Source organism: Carcharodon carcharias, chromosome 9 (genome assembly GCF_017639515.1).
Source record: "Carcharodon carcharias isolate sCarCar2 chromosome 9, sCarCar2.pri, whole genome shotgun sequence".
In the NCBI taxonomy this organism is placed as follows: domain Eukaryota; kingdom Metazoa; phylum Chordata; class Chondrichthyes; order Lamniformes; family Lamnidae; genus Carcharodon; species Carcharodon carcharias.
In genome coordinates this window covers 99,863,701-99,879,877 of record NC_054475.1, presented here as the reverse complement: position 1 = coordinate 99,879,877, position 16,177 = coordinate 99,863,701, and the positions used below count along the sequence as shown (strand labels likewise).

Below are 16,177 nucleotides of genomic sequence, written 5' to 3'. Positions count from 1 at the left end.
GATAGTGGCATCTTCCGCCTTGGACTACCTCTTGGCCCTGCGCCCCTTGTGCCTACCCCTGTCCTCCCAAAGGTGGTTCCCCTGGAGGCTGAATGTGCACTCCTGGCCTCCTTCCCCTTCTGGCCCTCCCTTCCTCCTCAGGAGCTGCCTCCAGTGGACAGTTCAGCTCCCATTCCCAGGCTAAGGGAAGGCTTCCAGAAACCTGCAGGCCCTTAAAAGATTACTCACTGCAGAGTGCTGACCTGAAGGTTAAGAGTCCAGAAAAAGCAGCTGGTATGCGTTTTGAAGTACTGCAGATCACACAGGCAAGTTTCAAAAACTTTCAAAAATAAATACTTGACTGTGCACACTCGCGACCCCAGTGAGCCCTCTTATCCCGTCCGTGGATGAGGTTAATACAAATGTGTCCTACCCGCCCGCCCATTGTGGCCGTGCACCAACCTGAAGATTGCACGGGCGCCGAAAAATTGGCGTCGATTAAGTCTAGGGCCTTAAGCGGCCGGTTAATTAATGGTGGGCGCGCGTCGGACATCATCGCACTCCCGCCCAACGAAATGTCGTGGTGACGCATAGTGATGTCGGTACACTAATCCAATGTCACCATGCATTATTTTACACGCGGACTTGTGGGGCCCATCCCTGCACGCCAGTAGAAAAATTCTGCTCTAATTTTCTCATACCAGAAGTTCCTAATCTTGTAGCACCATCTTTTAATCCAGCTCTCTTCAAATTCCACTATTTTTAAAAAAAACGTTTTCGCTTTATGTGCTGGAGACAGAAATTTTATATCGAACCTCGTTTTCAAAAGTGATGGTCACTTTATGTTTTTAAAAAACCCTTCACTTTTGGCAACCTAATATTGAAACTGGAACTAGCCCAAGAATAGCAATGTCTCCATTTATCCATAGAACTCCCTTCTATGATATACACCTTTAACTCTTAGCCAGATTTTTAAACCTTCACTTCTGTCCCTTACGAAGTGAAAACAGGCAGTTTCACTTCCATTCCTGTAGTAACTATGAACCCAAAGCAAAAAAACAAATGACAGTGAGCAATTACTTCACTAAGAAAGACCTCACAAATTGCTGTTGTAGGAAATTGATTTTCTTCTGCTTTCATAGAATGGAGGGGTTCTCTTCTGAGGCCAGGTTCTGAACATTAACTTTCAGTAAATAGGCTCCATTGATGGAAACAGAAATATTACACTGCAACAATCTTCCAGTGTGTTTTATTTAGTTCTCATTGCCTGTTTCTGCATTCATAAAGACACTCTGTCAGCAGGCATTTGAGTCAAGAGGTTTGTTGTTTACCTGTCAGGAAGTTGTGAAGGCCACCCCTCCACAGGTGCACATGCATTAGATTTAGTCATACGGTTGTGTGTTGTCACAGATCATTCAAGTTTATCTATTTACCTACACCACTACTTTTCTAGCTGGAAATTCTGCAATTTCTTTTCCAGATTCCTTCCTTGCAATCAGCACTGTCTTTTTGAAGGTACTGCATTTTCCTCCTTAAAGCTCCTAATCCTTGTGTCCATAATGCACTCATCTATGAGGGCACTGGTCCCCAATGCTTCTTTCACTTTGCTCCCAATCACTATAGCCAGTTCCATCCCTTTTCCCTTCTGTGTTATAAGTGGCATTAATGAGTTGGCTGTGGCTCAATTGGTAGCACTCTTGCCTCTGGGTCAGAAGGTTGAAGGTTCAAGTCTCAGTCCAAGACTTCCGTGCAATAATCTAGGTTGGCACTTCAGTGCATTACTGAGGGAATGCTGCACTGTCGGAGACACTGTCTTTCAGATGAGAAGTTAAACTGAGGCTCTGTCTGCCCCCTCAGGTAGATGTAAAAAATCTCATGGCACTATTTTGAAGAAGAGCAGTGGAGTTATCCCCAGTGTCCTGTCCAATATTTATCTCTTAACTAACATCACAAAAACATTATCTGGTCATTATCACATTGCTGTTTGTGGCAATAACTATGTGCAAATTGGCTGCCATGTTTCCTACATTACAAAAGTGACTACAATTCAAAACTATTTCATTGGCTGTAAAGCGCTTTGGAATATTTTGTCAGATTCTAACAACTTACTGTATTTATTTGTAAATACCAAAACATAATATGCCTATATTCCAAATATTCTGATAGTATATGCCTAATATTCATGTAAGCACCTTAGTTGTTTAAACAAAGAATTTAATTGAGGCGGTTTATAATGCTACTAAACCACACACCTAAATGCAGTGTATTAAAAATTTAATCCATTATGTTCAGAGCAACTCATGAACTGCAATGAAACACAATGAAAGTAAGCTATGTAAGAGTAAAATTTCAATTGTAAAATGGACTGAGCTGATATTTATCAATTTTATTTGCCACTAGACCAGCTAATGCAAACAGAGGAAAAAGCCAGTGGCTCTGTGTCTTGGTCAACCTACGGAATTTACATCAAGGCTGCAGGAGGTAGTCTCATCTTCCTTGCGAACATTCTTCTGTTCATATTGACAGCAGGCAGCATAGCATTCAGTAACTGGTGGCTCAGCTACTGGATTAAGCAGGGCAGTGGGGTGAGTTGTTTAAAGCGATGCCTATAGTAACACATACAGATGTCTCTGCTAGGTACAACTAACAAGATTGAAACGTGCAAACCCAATCACCGTGTTTACACCTTGTTTTGGCTTAAAAAATTCCCAAATTGCAGCAATAAAATTGCACAATAAGGCATTGTCATGCATTCATTTTATAATTTTTTATGGTACAATAGAGTGATAAAAGCTGTCAATCCTATATCAAAAACTAGTGCTTTGGACCTTATGTCATTTAATGCTTTCAAACTTCAACAGAAGTTCAATGCAAAAACAAAAAACAAAATTCCATGTTGCATTTATATCGTACACAACAATGAATATCTTGTATGAACTGGGCAGATGATTGTAGACTGACTCCTTAAGAGATCGAACATTGTATCTGATATTATTTTTCAGAATATGTCTGTTACTGAAGGTAACGTGACCTGCATCAGCAACAGCATAAGAGACCATCCGCATCAGAACTTTTACATTCGGGTCTATGCATTATCCATGGTGGCTGTACTGCTCTTCAAGGCAATCCGTGGTTACACATTTGTTAAGGTGCTGAAATGTGATGTTTTCCTTCCATTTATAATTGATAGACCAATATCTATTTCAATTTTGTGCAAGATAGAACAGTAAGGGTCATAGATTAACATCCCATTGTTACAATCTTCTTGGAAATGAAATCTAGCTCTTGACTTTTAAGTTCCCACTTAAAATTGTGACTTTAAGTAAAACATAGATTCCCATAAGAATTATGTTAAAAATGGAGTTAGATTCTGTAGGACTTTAGCAGGTCTGACAGCACCTGTGGAGAGAAAGACAGAATTAACGTTTCGAATCCGTATGACTCTTCTTCAGAACTAAAGAGAAGTAAAAATGTGCGGCGGTGGCGGCGGTGACAGATGAAGTTGGATAGAAGGCCAGATATAGGTGGAGGCAAAGGAGAGATTGCAAAAGATGTCCATAAACAAAAGGTACAATAGAAGCCAGTATCACCACCAACAACACCCCTTCGACCTTTTGTTTATGACATCTTTTGCAATCTCTCCTTTGCCTCCAAAAATCATTGGCCTTATTTCCAACTTCACCTGTCCCACTCCCCTTTAAACAGTATATATTTCACCACATTTTTACTTCTCTCTATCCATATTAGATTGGCTCAAATGACTCTTGCAGCTGGCAATGGCTTGTGTGCCACTTACTCATCTTGGTTTCCCTGCTGCTGTTGTCCTATATTGAACTTGCAAGAATTCAATGGATGGCACTGAATACTTATTATTATTTTATTATTCTGTGATAAAGGGCTTGAGGGCTGTGCATTCTGCACCTGAACTTTCAAACGCTTCATAACTGGCAATCCTTCTTCCCAGAACAAGACAGTTGCTGATGATAACTTTTCCCTTTAAACTGTCACAGGGATGAGCTCATCTTGTTTGTTTTCATAAGATAATCCTAGGAAGTTCATTGGTGCCAATGCCAAGTCACATAAGCAGGCAGAAATCCCACCCTACCACACATCTAGTGATGTTACTGCTGAATAGGATGATCCAGGCTAGCTAGGGCCTTTAAAAATTGGTTACGAAAGCTTATTTATGAATAAAGTGCACAATTATTTCCCATCACATGTAAATAACATTTAGTGAGTTTGAGTTTATTCTACAGGAATTGATAGTAATAGAGTTTTATTGGATTAATGGTTATTTAAATCTTTAATAATTATATATCATCTATTCTGAACAGTGCACACTCCGGGCTTCCTCCAAGCTGCATGATGCTTTATTTAAGAAAATTCTAAGGAGCCCAATGCAGTTCTTTGACACAACTCCTCTAGGACGCATTCTAAATAGGTTTGCTAAAGATATGGATGAAGGTAAGACCTGGTTGTAAAACATTGTAAGTCGGTAAACTTCATTTAAAAAAAAAATTTCTTACTGTGTTGATACTTCAGTCTGTTATGTAGCACAGTTGTAAGATGTGCATTCATGTCTGTTTTTCATCTGGAGAATATGGTGCCTCAAATAATTGTTAAGGAGAAACAGCAAGTAGAGGCTGGGCATTCTTCATATAGAGGAAAAAAAAAGGGAAGTCAGTCACTTCATTGTGACAGCAAATAGTTCAAAGTGCAGTTTAACTGTCACTTTCATGTTCATGTGAAATGCTTTTGGGTGCACATCAATATGAGAACTGACAGTACAAGTTGGGCTTCAGCCTCAAACTCTAAGCCAAATGTATGAAAGCATCCCTGCAGAAGAACGCCTTGCAAAACTTTGAGTTTGCTGTTGCGAGAACATTATTCCATGTCTCGTACACAGGTGTATATCAACATAGGAGATAAATAAATTTTTTAAATTGAGTAATTCTCCCTATGTTCAGCTTTCACTGGCAAAAATGATGTATGCAATTTAATCACTACAGATTTGTTTGTGCTGAGATGCTTTTTGCAGTAATCTGTCATCATTGATCTGGGCCAAGCAATTTTTCTGTGGCTGACAGGATATGAGTTTTTGTTGGACCTTATGGAAACAGTGTTCATTGATATCAAAGTTTGGTGCCACTTGGACTAAGTTCCTAATGGACTAGAAGAAAGGTTTTCTGATTGCAGCTGGCAGACATTGTAATCTGTTGCTACCAGTCTTTCTGAAGAGTGTCTTGAAAGAGAAAGGTGATAAATAACTAACAATTGTAATAAAAACAGAAAATGCTGGAAAAACTCAGCAGATCTGGCAGCATCTGTGGACAGAGAAACAGAGTTAATGTTTCGAGTCAGTATGACTGCTCTGAAGAAGAATCAACAAAAAATGATCATGATTCATGATTACAATTTGGATTTATGACATTTTTCAGGATGAGTCTTACGGCACATCATTGTGTACTTGTCACACAAATAAACAGCATAGTGATTTCTGGCTATGGTGATCAAAGTCAAAGGGTAAGGTATGAATGCTAATGTCAGCTGTCATTCCAACTTAATTGGTTTCAGTAAGTGAGTATTAATATCAATTTGGAGTGGAACACATGATGGTAGTGGAATATTCCACCTCTGGAGGGGATGACTAGTTGGTGCAATTTAGCCCTATCAAAGATTATATTCTGTCAGCAGCAATAATACAAAATATTTGGCTTGTTTAATTTCTTGAACTGGCTGGAAGAGAAAAGTATGGTGTCAGATTGCTCGAAGAGCCTTGATGCGCAACCCACTCTGTCATCCCTGAATAATAATTAGTTTCAGATTAATTTGCTTTTTTATTGGGGGATCTTCAATGTGCAAGGTAAGGCAGGCACAGCTGTGGCTGTGAGGTGAAATCCATCAAAAGCAGTGGGCATCATTTTGCCTACTTCCAAGTTTCATCCAGGTGGATTTCAAGCTTGTGGTTGACGTCCACCTAGATGGGAAGAGAGGTCACCTGAATGAATAATCAGGTGCGACAGGTAACTGAGTGCATGTTGGTTCAGACCAATGGCCTTCAGTCAGTCTGAGTGTCAAATGCAAATTTTTGAAGTTATTTTTAAGTTTCTGCATCTCAACTCCCTTGCTGTCAGCCTTCGCTGCAGCATGGGAGCCTGGATCTCTGTGGAGCAACAACAGGATCAGCAACACCAGCAGTAGCTGCCTTCACTGCAGCCATATGCCACTCCACAAGACAGAAGGGTGGAGAGAGAACTCCAACTCAAAGGATGCAAAACCCCCTCCATTATAGGGTAAAAAAGCCAAGGCTGGGATTTTCCAGCCCTGTTGTCGGCGAGGTGGCACCCCAGCCAGAAGTCCATTGACTTGCGGCGGGACTGGAAGATCCCAGTGGCGGGCGTGTGTGGAAAATCCCGCCGCAAGCGTGAGTTTCCTGAACATGTCAGAGCAACAGTACCTGAGGAGGCTCAGGTTCTCGCAGCAGGTGATTGTGAACACTTGCAGTCTCCTCCTCCCAAGATGACAAAGTGGCCACAACTTGCCAGTGTCTGAAAATGTCACCACAGCCCTGAATTTCTTTTGCCTCTAATATCTTCCCAGGGATCTGCTAGAAACATCACCATGATACCACAGTCTGCTGCCCAAAGTGCATCACTCAGATTACTGTAATCTTGTTTGCAAAGGCCACCAATTATATCAACTTTTCCAGTGATGAGGCTACTCAAATCCAGGGGCTGCCAACTTTTCTGCATTGGCTGGATTTCCACAGATCCAGGGAGTGATTGATTGTGTGCTTGTGGCAATCAAGACACCCTCAGATCAGCTAGGCGTATTCATGAATTGGAAGGGCTTCCACTTCCTTAATGTCGAGCTAGGTTGTGACCACTGCTAGGTCGTCATGCATGCCTGCATCAGATATCCACAGAGCTACCATGCCTCCTTCATTCTTCACCAGTCACACCATTTGCAGGGTGTTCTCTCCACCAACAGTCTCAGCACTGGCTGCTGGGACACAAGAGCTACCCAATGAAGATTTGGCTGCTGACTGCTTTGAGGAACACTACCACTGAGCTAGAAAAAAGATATAACAGGAGCCAACAAGAGAGCAATAATAGACTAAGCACTGGGTTGCTCAAAATGCAGTTCAAGTATCTGTACAGATTGGAAGGCACCCTTCATCATGCCCCAGCAAGACTCACCAGGATTGTTGTGGTCTGCTGCGCTCTTCACAGCATACCTGGCTGCGGAGAAACCTGAGACAGATTCATCCAGGCAGCCATCTGAGAGTTTCATCAAGAACCCTGCCTTACCACACCAGCGTCACCCCCCCGACCCCCACTCCAAGCGCTCCAATACAATTTATTCCAACAGTCAGCCAGCCAACCATTACAGTCACATCTTTTCCTGCTCAAAAAGGCTGATCATACCATTCATCTGAAGGCTACTGTCCAGAATGATGGGGATGCAACATGAGAATGAGAAGTTCATGTAAAGTCTTCCATAATTGAAATAAGATCATTATTAATGCATTAACATTATTATCACCTAATTGAATACCTTTGTGCAATGAAAACTCTTTCAGATTTGCTTTCTCTTCCTCCTACATGGTGCGACCATTGTGGCTTCAGCTAGGCTGGAGGCAGGTTGTTTGTTCCCCTGCTCTGAGACCTGAAATGCCCGTACCAAAGGCTGCCCTAGTTGCACCTGCGCAAGGGAAGACTTTGTCATTGAGGCAGAAGGCAGCTTGTGTTGCTCTAAGGGGGATTCAAGGGCTAAGAAGTGCAGCCCCTTGAGAAGAGTCACCACTTCCATCTGTTCTTTGCCCATTTTCCCTCTTGGGGCCCACCTGCACTTCGCTGCCTGCCAAGAGCTGAGAACATTTTGCTGCATGCCAGATAGGCATTGAGCCACCAAAGTAAGGCTTTGTTCCATAGAGGGACAGACAGGACATGTAGGCCATTGATCTGGACCAGCATGCGCACAGTCGCATCTGATTATCCATGCATGTGGTCTCTCTTCCCATGTAGGTGTACATCAAAGCAATTGCTTGAGACAACATGGCACATGCTAGAGATGGACTCATCCAACTTCCCTCTAAGGACGCGCCATGCATCTGGAAATGCTGCTGCACAAGTTCCCCTTTTGTGGATGACCTTCAAGGTTCAACATCCAGGTCCATCAGAACAGAGCTTGGAATGTCTTGCTCCTTCCAATGGGAACTCTCCACTGTTGTCCCCATCTCCAGCACCTGCTCCTGCATGCATGTGATGTACTCCTCATCAGTGCCACCCAATCTACCTTTAACGCAGAACCCACTGAGGCATGTGTATCTGCAGTGGTGGACTGTAGGCAGGAGTCATGTGATGGTGCATTCTCACAGTGCTCGCCCTCCTCTAAGGACTCCTGAGCTGTTACCCGTGAAGGACCTGTGAGAGATGAAAGACATGAGTAAGTGCTGATAGTGAAAAAGGATACATTGTGCTTATCATACAGTTCAGTTATTGTGGACACCAATTCAACATGAGTGATTTGTTAAGTGCTAATTCCCATTGGAAGGAGCAGGACATTCCAAGCTCTGCTCTGATGGGCCTGGATGTTGAACCTTGAAGGTCATCCACAAAAGGGGAACTTGTGGAGCAGCAACAGGAAATGTGTGCTTCTGTCAGCATTACCCAATGCAGTCAATAGGTCTCTGCCACCCCCATCTCTCCATCACCGATCCCCAATATGTGTGTCACCTTGCTGAACTCCAGGGCATTTCCCTCCTTTGTGGTCATGGTGCTATGAGTGCATGTCCATTCCCACCCTGATTCTCTGCCTCTCCCTGGAGTTTTGCACTCTTTCCTGCACTGAGAGAAGGTAGAGATTTGAATGTGAGAAGTGGAACATGTTGAGGATGGAATGAAAACATCTGAAGAGGGGATGACTGTGAGATTGGTGCCAGAGGGAAATAGGATGACTCTGAGTGTGAATGGAGATTTGAGGAGGTGGCTTTTGAGAAAGGAATGTGTGGAACTGCAAGCTGTGTTAATCAGAGAAGTGCTGTGGCAGAGAAAGCTATGGCTGTCACAGTGAGATGACTGCAATTTGAGTGTTATGACATCTTTCCGGACCTTATGAGGTCATTAAACCTTTTATAACACTGTTGTTCTTGGCATTGTACCTGTTGCTGACAGCTTCCACTATCTGTAGCCATGCGTCCTTTGTAAGACTGGATGGCCTTCTGCTCCCATCCTCAATGAGGAAGACTTTCACCTGGCCATCACTGTCTTTATCATGACCTCCAGGGACAAGCCCATGAACCAGGGGCAGCTTCCTACATCTTCCTTCCGTTATGCTGCAGCTTTCTGGTTCCTTCCACAGCAAGATTTCCTCCAGCCACAAATAGAATTGTCATTGACAGGCTGGGCACATGATCTCATCCACCCTCTCTGATAGGCCAGGAAATCAGAAGCTGGATGCTGATATTATGGCTGAGTTAACCAGGTTCCAGACCTGCTACAGGTGTGCCACATTTTGGTAGGTACTAAGACTCGCAGGTTCTACCTATGTATCTCCTTTTGCTTTTGCTTTCATTATCCTAAACATGACCAACACCCAGTTAAACAACATTTTTAGTTGACTACACAAGAGCTGTGTTTCTCAATTCCCTGTATACCTTCTCCTTTTATGATTGTTGTACATCTGTTGAGAAAAAGCACACGTTGGATTATTGTGCATATCTGTTATAATGGAAAATGAAGCTTTTCAATCGCAAACATTCTGCCTGCTCTCTTTTCAGTGGATGTGCGGCTGACCACTCAGACTGAGATGTTGATCCAGAATATCATTCTTATATTGTTCTGTCTTGGTGTCGTCAGCTCTGTCTTCCCGTGGTTCCTTATTTCTGTGTTACCACTCAGCATTATCTTCATGATAGTCAACAGAATCTCAAGGTAGTGTTCCTTTGGTTAATTTTCTATCAATAAATCTGATATTAATGGAGAGAGGAGATTGTTCTATTCAAGGAGTCAGGCACAAGCCTGAGTTCCTAGCCTGCCAAACAGAATCACTATTCACTACTACGAAATTATTGATCAGATACAATCTCATTTTCCATTAATCTTCGCCTTATTGGTTTTAACAATTGTATTTTAAAAAGATGAACATTAGGACCTGTGACACAATAATATTAACCCAACTCTGTGTTAACCAGATAATCTTTTAAATCAATAATGTTCCAATACTGCCTTCAAGAGGCTGATAACTAAAAATATGGAATTAAGAAAAATCAACTTAAGGGGCAATCCCTGTGGCTGACAAAATAAATTAACTGTTTCATTTAGACCTCAGCCACACAGGCCATGATAGTGCCCAATTTGATTCATGTTATGGATCAGTTCAGCTCATCTCAGCCCTGGCAGTGCTGCAGCTCTACAACTAACTTCATTGTTGCTGAGTTAGAAGAAACAAAAATCACAAACATTGTTTGCATGCTGCTGAAAAGGGCGCATTTATGGATATTGAATAAGTAGATAAAAGCAAACAATAAGTGGACTTGGTTGTGAAACCCAGTTGGACATTCACAATGTTGACTCACAGATGGTAACTACAATGAAAAAAATAAGAGGGCCACCAGTAGCTTTGGTTATGTACCTCAGTAAATTTCTGTTGTGGGACAAAGGGATAATGGAAAGGATGTGAATAATTGGCAGTAATCTGAATTCTCTACCTTTTGGCAGGGTGTTAGTTCGTGAGCTTAAGCGTATGGACAGCATTAGCCAGTCACCGTTTACATCTCACATCACCTCCAGTGTCCAGGGCTTGGCCACAATCCATGCTTATGACAAGGAAAGTGAGTTCCTGCAAAAGTAAGTAGCAAATACTTTTTGATTAAAACAAAATAATAAAATACATTAACTTTCAGCAAAACAAGATTAATAAATGTAAAATTAAAATGATATTTTAAGCATTACAATCTTCTGTGGTTTGCACATGGGGAGTTGTCAGGTAAGGTGAATTAGAGCAAAAACAAAAATACTTCAAAAAACTCAGCAGGCCTGACGGCATCTGTGGAGCAGGACACAATCAACGCTTCGAGTCTGAATGACTCTTCAACAGTTCTGATGAACAGTCATTCGGACTCAAAGCGTTGACTGTGTCCCTCCCTGCAGATGCTGTCAGGCCTGCTGAGTTTTTCCAGGTAATTTTGTTTTTGTTCTAGATTTCCAGCATTCGCAGTATTTTGCTTTTATCAAAGTGAATTAGAGGGTGGGAGAATAATTGGATGAGTGTACAGTGGTAGTTTCATCCTGTTTTGAAGTTGTAGATTGTATACTTTCCCATAGTACTTTGATTATTATTTATAATAGCATCACAAAATTTATAGCAATGTGGGAAGCAAGAAAAGCAGAGTCGGTCAGAGAGAATAAAAACAGTGGGATAAGTTTGCACAAGTAGTTTCCATTACAAATATGGATGTAGCAAATCACAATATATTGAAAGAAGTTGACACAAATGTGTGACAAAACAAGACAACTGCAAGTAAGGATTTGTGGACAGGAACTTTGCAAGTAGATATTTAATTTTAAAGTATTATTATAAGTATCAAGGAAAGGATATCAGTGTTGTCAATAGACATCTTTAATATATTGAGGCCAGCGTTTTATGATACCCAATCCATTATCTGAACATTTTTCAGCTATCACCACCACCACCAGTGACAGACCTTTAAACAACAGTATTTCACTCTTGTGTTGTACAATTCAAAATTGTTTCTCCAGCTACAAGCCAAATTTTGAAATAAATTCTTTAATTGCACTGCTAGATGTTTTTCATGGTTCGCATGAACATAAAAAGTGTGCAATTTTCCCAAGGCCACTATTATGTTTCACTGCATTCTTTGTGGCTTTAATATTAAGGGATATTTATTGTGCACAAGTTATGAAGATGGCAAGGCAGGCTGAGAAAGTGCTTATCAGTTTGTCCCTGAAGCTTATCAGTTGAAGTTTAGGACTGTAAGAAAGAGACCTAATCAAACATTTGTAGAATTTGCAAGAGGAAAAGAAACTCTCTGGGATCAATTGTTTAGGGCATTGAAGTTAGACAAGACTTTTGAAAATGTAAGAGAAATTATGATTATGGAAGAAGTTAGAAATAGTATTCCAGTAACTATCAAGGCATATTTAAATGAAAGACAAAGTAAAAATATAAGGGCAGCTGCTGTTTTAGCCAATACTTAAGATATTTCACACATTTGAGTGTAGGGAAAGTATCCGTTCGGAGTCAGCAAGGGAATTGGAGACATAGAAAACCTTGTGATGGTAAAAGTGTTAGTAACGAGTAGCCAGTTGAAGGATGCCAGTTTATTAAAAATGGAAAGGTAGAAGGCCAAGGTGAAGCAAGAAAAGTAGTATGTTACCAAATTCTTGGAAGTTAAATGGGAAACCAATTGTATTGACAGGTACTCAGAGTTCTCTAAGTAAAAGTGCTGTTGACTCTTGAGACCCAAGTGCATGACAGACCAGTAGCCTTTGCACAGTTGAAAAAGGAAGAGTCAGCATTAGCCATAGAGATGGGAATCTGTTCACAGCCTACCCAAAGAAATTCTAAAGGGCAAGTTACAGAGATGTTTAAAGATTTTATATGTGGGGGGAAAGTATATCCATGTGTTCTGGGAAGAGCAGGAAAGACTGTTAAGATGCTAAGAGATATAGGGGCTAGGTAGTCATTAATATTATGGGATAGTGCCATCTGCTGTCCAGAAGGGTTGTTGCAGGAGAAGGTGTTAGTTGGTGGAATTCATGCAGGGTTCAAACCTATTTCATGATATAAAGTAAATTTAATAAGTAATTTGAAAACAGGAGAGTTGATTGTTTGAGTGGTTTGCCCATTGCAGGAGTTCAATTCATTCTAGGGAATGATAAATCTGGATCAAGATGCCTACTGTAGTAGAGGAACCTGTTGAGATGCAATCAACAGAAGTTTTACAGAAAGAGCATCCTGGCTTGTTTCCACATTGTGCGGAGACGAGGTCACAGGTATGCAAACTTAAACAGGAAGAGGAAATATCTAAAAGACAGAGGGAGGATACCAAATCTCAGTTGGCTGGATCAATCTTTGAAAACATTACCCAGGAAAAGGAGATTAGAGAGGATGAGGTTGAGATGTTTAGTTTATTGAAGCTAGTGGAGTTATAGCAGCAGGATCCAGACTTAAAACAGTTATACTTTGAAAGAGAAGATAAACAGAAGGAGATACTGATAGTTGTAGTTAAGGAGGAGGAAACAGAAATTAAAGATTCCAAAATTGACCTTCCTTTGATTAAATTGGACGGTGAGGAAGTACTTAAGAACCTAAATGTGATATTAAGTTACCTTCCAAAAAACTGTTGAAGTGATTTATAAGAGCTGTTGCAGTCACACAAAGCAGTTTGTGGAAATAGACCAGGGAAGAGAAATTTGACTTTGCATGGTGTTGATGTGGGGGATTCAGTTTCAATAAGGCAACACCCATATAGATTTAATCCAGTAAAATTGGCTCAAGTGTGGAAAGAAATTGAATTTATGCTTGAAAATGACATCATAGAGCTCAGTCACAGTAATTGGAGTTCACCCATTGTAACAGTGCCAAAACTGGATAGATAATAAAGACTGTGTATTGATTACCACAAAATAAATGCAATAACAAAAGCGGATTCAAATCCTGTTCCACGATTGGAGGATTGTATCGGGAGAGTGGGACAGTCAGTGTTTATCACAAATTGATTTTCTGCGAGGATACTGGCAAGTACCCTTATCGGATAGGACAAAAGAGAGATCAGCTTTGTGATGCTGGAAGGTCTATATCAATGCAAAGTAATGCCTTTTGTATGAAAATTGCACCAACAACATTTCAGAGACTAACAAACAAGGTGATTGAAGGATTAAGCAATTGTACTGTCTATATTGATGACTTAGTGGTATTCAGTCAAACCTGGGAGGAACATCTACGACATTTAAAGGAACTGTTTGACTGTCTACAGGAAGCGAATTTGATTGTAAATTTGGCTAAAGTGAATTTGCCACACTGTTGGACATGGTCAAGTGGTCCCACGAGATGCAAAAGTAAAAGCTATTGTAGAGATCCTAGTGCCTACAACAAAATAGGAAGTTTTGAGATTTCTGGGCATGAGTGGATTTTATTGGAAATTCCTGCCAGATTTTAGACGTTCACTGACTGGATTATTGAAAAGAACAGGAGATTCCAATGGACACAGGAGTGTCAGACTGCATCTGACAGCTTGAAAGATGTACTAACCACTACACCTGTCCTAGCAGCATAATTATACAATGCAGTTTAAAATGACTGTTGACGCCGGTGATATAGGTGTTGGTGCTGTGGTGCTACAAGATGGGGCAGGATTTTCCCCTCTTTGGGTGGGCATGGTGGGTGGGCCTAGGCGCGGCCGCAAAACCAACCACCACCCGTGATCAGACCCCAACTGCGATTTCACGCTGGCGGGTCAATTAAGGCCTGCCCAGTGTGAAACGCGGCTCCGCACTGGCTGGGAAGGACCGAGCGGGGTGGGGCCTGTCGACCGCTGGGCCCAATGGCAACCCAACGGCTGGTTTAAAAAGGCCCAGGCAGCCCCAGGTAGGCTGCCAGGGAAGGACTTCTGTCTGCCGTCCTAACGATGGATCCAAGTGCGACCGCAAACTCCAGGTGGGAGGGCAGGTTGGGTGGGCACAGTCAACCCCGGACCCCGCTTTTCTGATGAGTGCCTCGCTGTCCTCCTGGAGGAAGTGGCTGCTAGGAGGGACACCCTTGACCCCAGAGATGGGAGGAGGACGCCACCACACCTCAGCAAGAGGTTACGGGAAGAGGTGGCAGCTCAGGTGAGCAGCCATAACATGGTGTGGCACACCTGGGTCGAGTGCCGGAAGCACTTCAATGACCTTCTGCGCTCAGGAAGGGTGAGTACCATGTTAGCATGGTTCAGTGTGCAGAAGTATTAAGGTGTGGCCGCCCACCACTGGACCTCAGGGGTGCTACAGTCTGAGTGCTAATTACGCCAGAGCTGGACAAGGGGGTGAGCCCTGGGTGCCTTGTGGCTTGAGGGCCACCACTCGGATGTACCCTTGGAGGTGCTTCTCAGCTGTGGTTGGCCAGGATGCAATGGTGCTGCAGGTAGAGGATGGACTGATCAATGCTCCTCTGTCCTTTCAGGAGCACACAAGCCATAACCAAGTCGAGAGGGAATGTACAGGCGGAGGCTCACCCAACCTGCTACTGTTGTCCCGGTTCAAGCAGGACGCCCTCAAGCTTAAGAGCTGGCATGCTCCCCGTGCAACCGAGCGTGGAAAGGCGGGGGTGCCAGATGAAGTTAAGAGCCCAGTGCACAGAGATGAGAGTTTCGGATTGTGCAACCATTCTAGTGCAGTCTCTTCACTGATGTGAGCCTCGAACCTGGAGTCCCCATTGATCATTGAAAGATGATGGCACCATAATGCTGATCTCCATTGTCCCACCAGAGTGCCTGGTATGTGCAGTGACAGTGTGATGACTTTAATTAATGACATGTCCTTCTCCCTTTTAGGTGTCCGATCTACAGATCCTGAAGAGCCACCCCTGACATCAGAGGACCACCTGGCATCATTTCCATCTGCGTCACACCCGCTTTCTGAAGCAGAGACTAGTGCAAACACCAGCACCTCAGTGAGCATTATATCGGAGGCTAGTATCTCAGTGCACATTGGTGAGGGCACTTCACAGTAGCTTGAGGTGCTGGCAGAGACAGAGAGTGCCCAGGGCGGCGGCAGTAGGAGGATTGCTGGGGGCCAGGACAATGCTCAGTTGAAGGCTGATGATGAGCCCATGGAGTCGTCCATTAGGCAGCAGATGCTGGATGTCCAGCGGGATATATGGGAGGATCTGGCGGAGATCCATCAGTGTCTGCATACCATAGTCTCCGTGATGGAGGAATCCATGCGGAGCATGAGCACTGCGTTGACCATCATGGGCGAGTGCACTGCCTCCTCCATTGAGAGAGTGGCGACTCTCATGGAGAGGCAGCTCCAGGGACAGAATGAGGGGTTCCTGGCGTTCCACTCAGGCCTGCAAGCCCTCACATAGACACTGACCTCAGGTGGTCATTGTCAGTGTGGGAGATGGATGAGGCACCTAGTATCCCAACTAGGTGCTTGTCCATCAATGGTGAGCAAGGAAGTCCAGAGCGACC

At 42.9% G+C, this 16,177-nt stretch overlaps 1 protein-coding gene and 1 long non-coding RNA gene across 2 annotated transcripts in view; one reads left to right on the top strand and one right to left on the bottom strand.

Annotated features, from left to right (window-relative positions):
* The window catches only part of LOC121281907 (multidrug resistance-associated protein 5-like), a 252,076-nt gene that overhangs the window by 202,167 nt on the left and 33,732 nt on the right, over positions 1-16,177 (top strand). The window contains exons 19-23 of the mRNA XM_041195071.1: positions 2,380-2,564; positions 2,982-3,128; positions 4,314-4,443; positions 9,761-9,914; positions 10,701-10,829. Of these exons, the coding sequence (XP_041051005.1) occupies positions 2,380-2,564; positions 2,982-3,128; positions 4,314-4,443; positions 9,761-9,914; positions 10,701-10,829 (745 nt within the window). The remainder of the gene's footprint in view (positions 1-2,379; positions 2,565-2,981; positions 3,129-4,313; positions 4,444-9,760; positions 9,915-10,700; positions 10,830-16,177) is intronic.
* Positions 2,720-4,652, bottom strand: LOC121281908. Its single transcript, XR_005943972.1, has 2 exons — positions 4,506-4,652; positions 2,720-3,378 (listed from the first exon to the last, which is right to left on the bottom strand). It is a non-coding gene; the product is annotated as an uncharacterized LOC121281908 (long non-coding RNA).